Below are 6,399 nucleotides of genomic sequence, written 5' to 3'. Positions count from 1 at the left end.
TAAGATCATCTTTTAAAAAAAAAATCTTATCTGACTTCTATTCTGATGTATAGAGTGGAAATTGTGTATGTTTTGTACATATTTAAATACTTTAGCACACTGTATATTTATTTCTTATCATTATCTGTAAAAAACAACAACAACAAAAAACAGATATACATTGGCCAAAGACTAAATACCTAAATGCTATTCTTCATTTTAATAAGTAAGGGCAAATGTTACTACTGATTTTCTACTACTGCATATCTGACTAGAAAGTATCCACAGGTATTATAATATTGTCACTGGGACCCAGTCTTTGCACTTCTTCTGATAATAAAAAGGTGTCTAATTTGGATGTAAGTCGTTAGTTAGAAGTGGAGCGCTTTTTGAAATGATGAACAAGACATCTTTTATGATCAAGACAAAGACCGGTACACCTATTACACCTATTCCACCTATTCCACATCACCAAACAAGTTCATCAGATTCCCTATTGCGCTTTGGTGATCCTGGCAACGCCTTTTTTATATGTGCAAATACTGTGAAATATTTTGGTTATGTGTTTGCAATTTAGCTGTAAACAATGCAATATTAGAGACTATGTTTCTGTTTTGCAGCTTTTATGAAAACATTTCTGCAAATCCTTACAGAATATAATGTATGTAGGTAATGTTGTATTCTAGAAAGTGTACTGTAGGATGACACTCATGCTAGATTTCATTTCAACCCTTATTAATGTTTAGACAGTTACATTGCTGTAATGCTTAAAGGTATAGATGCCCCTGACACAATCATAGAAATAGTCAATGGCCAATCATTTTAATAGTTGGTACAGTACTGTATTGTATATGCTGCAACACTCCCCCTCAAATGCAGACTTCTGAATAATTGCATTGTACAGTTTATCGACACATAATTCGCATCATTGTTGTCAATCCTACTGTAGTAGCATTCAGGTACAGTTTTGTTTACATTGTAATATAAATGTATTTTATTTGATATTGCCTCCATCAAACTGTACTGCATTTTTATAGTGGCTGATACATTCAAAGGGAAATTGCTGTGTTGCCTAAAGGCTGACAGTGATGATATTGATGTTCGTACATGTTCTAAATGAATGGAAATGTCTCATCACTGGCTGTTCATTAATTCCTCAAACCATATGTAACTTTTGAATACATGATGTGGAAGAATCAGGCTTGTATTGGGAAGAACTTACAATAAAAAGAGGTCAAATGACTCCTGTATTACATTTCACTTTTTTGTAAAATACTGTTCAGTCCACTGATATGAGGAAATAATACCTCAGTCAGACATTCAAACAGGCACTTCTCTAAGCTTACCATGCAAAGTGACGCATGTGAAATAAAGGACCACGGACATCAGAGCAACGCATCCGGGTACTTTGCCCTTCCGTCATGTCCACGCCCCCTTTTGGGTGGTATAAGAGTTTGACAATAAGAAAACAGTATTGCTTTTTAGCTATTAGTTGCCCAAATTCGATGGCCAGTCAGGCAAACTATTATATAGTGTCGTTTCCGATCAATTATCGACGTCGTTATATAGAAAATAATAATGAAATAGGGGTTGATTCATCATAGCAGTCTCCCGGTCATCAGGGATTTGTAGTTCTTCATTTGATTTGCCGCGTAAATCCCTACATGAAAGCGTATAATAATATATGTTATAGCTAGATAGCTACGATTTATCATCAAAATAATAAACATTAAGCTAGATCCAAAACTACGGCCGGTGGAGGCGGGCAAGTGTCACGTTGGACAGACTACCAAAACAGAAAAATAAAGTATCTTAACGACAGCGAAAGTGATAGATGTCGGAAATACATTCAATACGGTAGTTGTTGTATAATGTCAGGATATGGGTTAGGGAGGCAGACTGAAACACATCAACCCCTATTTCATTATTTTGTTCTATAACAACGTCGATCATTGATCGGCAACGAAACTATATACTTGTTTGACTGACTGGCCATCGGATTTGGGCTCCTAATATCTAAAAAGCACTACGGTTTTCTTATTTTATCGGATTAAAGTAGCGAAGACCAGACATTTACATTGACCGCCAGTCAAACTGCGAACACTTCTACCACCCAAGAGGAGGCGTGGCCGTTCTGATGACAGGGAGATGACGTATGACCGCTCTGATGACGTATGACTGCTCTGATGAATGAGGAACCAGCCAGTTTATTTACTTATGGAACTCGGACAGAACTAGCGTGCTAATAGCTATTCACTTTTTGATCAGCATAATAAATCGTTAGTTAGCGATTTAAAAAATTTTTTTTTTTGCGTTTGCTAACTTGCTCTGGCTCTTTCTTGGGCCGACAAAGAGTTGATATAGCTTTGCCAGCTAGATAATGTTAGCTAACTCGGTGGGTTTGTTGTGTGTGTGATGGCATCCTGTCTGAGCTATGGTAAGTGCTTCAACGTCTGCGACACTCTACGGTACATTGCATTTCTATCGTCGTCCTTTGGTCAACCAGCTTGTCGGTGAACGATAACAAAATCAGTACAAAATGAGGATCTTACGGGCCCTGATGAGCAATGGCTCCATTGGAAAGCATATTGACTATTATTCCAGATTCTCTCCCTCACCCCTCTCAATGAAGCAGTTCTTGGATTTCGGTGAGTGCATTACTGTCAATGGTTTATCAACTTCCTGGATAGAGTTTTGGCTCTAGGTAGCTAAAGCTTGCTAAGCTCACTAAGCTCACTATCATTGAACATTTCTCATTTGGCTGCTGCCATTTCCAGGTTCGGAAAATGCATGTGAGAGAACGTCGTTTACGTTCCTCAGGCAGGAGTTACCTGTGAGGTTGGCAAATATAATGAAGGAAATCAACTTGTTACCTGATAATTTGCTGAGGACCCCATCAGTTCGGTTGGTCCAGAGCTGGTGAGTAGCCATCTCTGTCTAAATAGTTTTTTTTTTGGACAGATGGCTTCCATCTTCCAAAAAACACATTTGTGAATTGTGGTTATGACATTAAAGAGCCTCACGGTTGGGTTGTGTCCATTTTCTTCCTTTTTAGGTACATGCAAAGTCTTCAGGAGATTATTGAGTTCAAGGAGAAGAATGCTGATGATGAGAAAGTCACATATGAGTGAGTTGATGTGACATATTATTCTGTCATTGAAGAAGCATTGTAGTAGCATCTCTGGATCATAAATCCTTTGGGGTCCGTCTCTGTGCAGTTTCACAGATGCTGTCATCAAGATCAGAAACCGACACAACGATGTGGTTCCAACCATGGCCCAGGGGGTGGTGGAGTATAAGGAGGCCTACGGCACAGACCCTATCGTCAGCCAGAATGTACAGTATTTCCTGGATCGCTTCTACATGAGCAGAATATCCATCAGGATGCTGCTCAACCAGCACAGTGAGCACAATATCATTATAATGTATGTCATTTAGGCTAGCTGACACTTTTATCCAAAGCGACTTACATTCCAGTGAGAGTGACATTTTTCATACACGGTCCCAGCGGGAAGTATATCACCTGTTAGAGCTCTTATACACTGACCTTGAGGCCTGGAGCATTGCTCAACAGTCACATCTTCAGTGGACCCTGTTTGGTATTCAAAATTAGTTTTAGACATCTTGAGACATAATGACGGACATCACTGGGAATAAAGCTTACAAATTATGGAAATAGAGATGGTTGTTAGTATTGTTACATCACTGTAGGTAGCTAGCTCAAAATTGCGCTGTTAGTGATTATGACCTGTATTGACCTGTGATCTCCATGTCTATCATTCCAGCCCTGCTTTTTGGTGGGAGAGTGAGGGTGAACCCAGCGCATCCTAAACAGATTGGCAGTATTGATCCCCACTGTCGTGTCGCTGATGTGGTCAAGGGTGAGAGCTCTACATGTCCCACAGTGTTTGATGGAATGTTTGATTTTTCAGCGTGATTAGTTTGTCCATGTGCATAAGACTTAATGTAATACAATAACTTTTCTTTCTCTCCCAGATGCATATGAAAATGCAAGAAATCTTTGTGACCGATATTACATGAACTCTCCAGAATTGGTACTGGAAGAATTCCACGGTAATATCTAGTCGTCTAGATCAGTGGTTCTCAAACCTCTCCTCGGGGACCCCCAGCCGCTCCACATATTTGATCTGTTCCATCACCAGCACACCTGATTCAACTAATCAAGTACAAATCATAATTGCTTTGTACTTGATTAGTTTAATCAGGTGTGCTGGTGGTGGAACAGATCAAATATGTGGAGCGGCTGGGGGTCCCAGAGGAGAGGTTTCAGAACCACTGGTCTAGATGAAAGTCATTACACACTTAAAGGAATTCAATTGTTTTAATGGCACACTAAACTACCACTAAACATTTTTTCTTACAGGCAACAATGATGGAAATCCTGTAAATGTGGTGTATGTGCCATCCCATCTGTACCACATGGTATTTGAACTTTTCAAGGTATATTATATGTTCGACAACTTTTCATAATTCATCACTATCTATGGGTTTAAGGTTTTGTAGTTTTACCACAGGATATTAATTCAACTGTTGGCTTGATTTCTCCAGAACGCCATGAGAGCCACCATGGAGCTGTATGGAGATGCCATGGAGTATCCACCTGTACACGCCCAGGTTGCACTGGGGAGTGAAGATCTGACAGTCAAGGTACAGCTGCTCTGACCTGCTCAGTATCTTCCTGACCTATCCAGGATGCAGAGCTAACATGAGAGTGCCGTGTGAGACTGTGTCATGAATCACTCAATGTTGACAGGGTTGTCTGTGTTGCACTGATTACCCAGGTGAGTGACCGTGGAGGAGGGGTCCCCCTGAGGAAGATTGACAGGCTGTTCACCTACACCTACTCCACTGCCCCCCGGCCCACAATGGAGGCCTCACGCCCCCCTCTGGTAAGTCCTCCCATTTCACTGTGACGAATCAGGAAATTCTATTCTAGCATTTGGAAGGAACTCATTTCAGTATTCTCTGTGTGCGTCTGTGCGTTCGGTGTGTTTGTCGTAGGCCGGCTATGGGTACGGCCTGCCCATCTCTCGACTCTATGCCAGGTACTTCCAAGGGGATTTGAAGCTGTACTCCCTGGAGGGCTATGGCACTGATGCTGTGATCTACATCCGGGTAAGTCAGCATGACATTTTCCCATACAGATATATGGTTTATCTTATTTTTCCTTCTAATCCAACACAATTGGATATAAATGATGGATACTATTGATTCTTACATTCTATTATTCCCCTCACAATGTTGTACAGGCATTATCTACAGAGTCCATCGAGAGGCTCCCTGTCTACAACAAGTCAGCATGGAAGCACTACAAGACCATGCATGAGGCAGATGACTGGTGTGTACCAAGCAAGGAGCCCAAGGATATGACGACCTTCCGTAGCTTCTAGACCCAGGTATCTGGGTCGACTAGTGTAATTGTTTGCTAGATGTTTTACATTCATTTGTTTTGGTTGGTGTCTTGAATGAGAGATCTCTGTGTGGATGATTCTAAGAATGCTTCTGTAAGAAAAGTCAAACCCTCTCTTCCCTTTACTGGTTGTATACAATACATTTAAAGGTACAGAACAAGTCCTTCTGCCATGAGCTTCATATGAACAATAGTTTGCTGTGTTGATCAATAGGATTCCTTGACATTCTTATTATGCAATGGTGTGGCGATGTGTGCTAGTATTTCTCACGACTTAAAAGTTTGAAATGTTTCTTTGTCATAAACAGGTATTATGCTTTGATATGTGGAGCATATGGAGGGATCAATTGGCTTCTAGTATTTTATTGAAACAAAAACATTTGAGTGAATGTTGCTTGTTATTTACTATGTGTTCTTATAAAATGGGAATGTTTACACTTGTTACAGAAGTGTTGAGGCTACAGTATGAGGTCTGTTTCCAGGGCCTCTGCAATAGTTAAAGGGAAGTTATTTTAATTTGACAATATATGGAATATATTTGTCATGCAGGTTCAGACATACACAGAGTGTGTGACAAAACATACAGAACAGTAATTAAATACCTTTCAGTTACAATGTTTTTCATTCAGGTTCAACCTGTCTAGTGATGTGTATTATGATTTTTCTATGCAGTGTCTCAACAGTATTTTTGAACTAAATAAAGTGTACTTTAGTTAATTCTGAAGTTGTTTGAGTCTGATTCAAACTTGTTGAAGTGTCCTATATCTAAGTATATAGTGTATTGCACAGGGCTGTAATGAGGTTGCACTCTGAACCAACTCTTGAATACAGAAATAATTTTAATGTCTGCTACTGTAGACTAACACACACCTCTTATCATTGATGTGCTGTATCGCCTATTTTTCCGAAAAATCTTTTCTGTGGAGTGTGAGCAAACAAAACAAACACATTTTTTTCCTTCTGTATAGGTCATGTCCTAAGTCTATTGC

The 6,399-nt window shown here is 39.8% G+C and overlaps 1 protein-coding gene across 2 annotated transcripts; it reads left to right on the top strand.

Annotated features, from left to right (window-relative positions):
- The first annotated feature begins 2,307 nt into the window (after positions 1–2,307).
- pdk1 (pyruvate dehydrogenase kinase, isozyme 1) lies at positions 2,308–6,077 on the top strand. Of its 2 annotated transcripts, XM_080537089.1 has the most exons (11): positions 2,308–2,627; positions 2,757–2,898; positions 3,035–3,106; positions 3,198–3,382; positions 3,765–3,860; positions 3,976–4,053; positions 4,364–4,440; positions 4,549–4,647; positions 4,782–4,889; positions 5,002–5,115; positions 5,250–6,077. In XM_080537089.1, exons 1-11 carry the CDS (start codon positions 2,519–2,521, stop codon positions 5,388–5,390), a joined length of 1,221 nt encoding a protein of 406 aa, XP_080393215.1. In that variant the 5' UTR covers positions 2,308–2,518; the 3' UTR covers positions 5,391–6,077. The 2 variants fall into 2 exon arrangements, with proteins under 2 accessions (XP_080393215.1, XP_080393216.1); XM_080537090.1 differs by lacking the exon at positions 5,250–6,077 and having other exon boundaries at positions 4,960–5,059.
- Positions 6,078–6,399: the final 322 nt, after the last annotated feature.

This window comes from Nansenia antarctica (genome assembly GCF_963989245.1).
Source record: "Nansenia antarctica genome assembly, chromosome: 7".
Classification (NCBI taxonomy): domain Eukaryota; kingdom Metazoa; phylum Chordata; class Actinopteri; order Argentiniformes; family Microstomatidae; genus Nansenia; species Nansenia antarctica.
Note: the sequence above shows the minus strand (reverse complement) of the source record. Positions and strands in the feature narration are given on the sequence as shown.

What these genes read in the sequence shown, in the direction of transcription:
- pdk1 (XM_080537089.1), top strand. Translation starts at nt 2,519, where the DNA reads ATGAGGATCTTACGGGCCCTGATGAGCAATGGCTCCATTGGAAAGCAT. An exon ending in TGGTATTTGAACTTTTCAAG is followed by an intron (nt 4,441 to 4,548) that starts GTATATTATATG and finishes TGATTTCTCCAG; the next exon opens with AACGCCATGAGAGCCACCAT. An exon ending in AGGCCTCACGCCCCCCTCTG is followed by an intron (nt 4,890 to 5,001) that starts GTAAGTCCTCCC and finishes TGTTTGTCGTAG; the next exon opens with GCCGGCTATGGGTACGGCCT.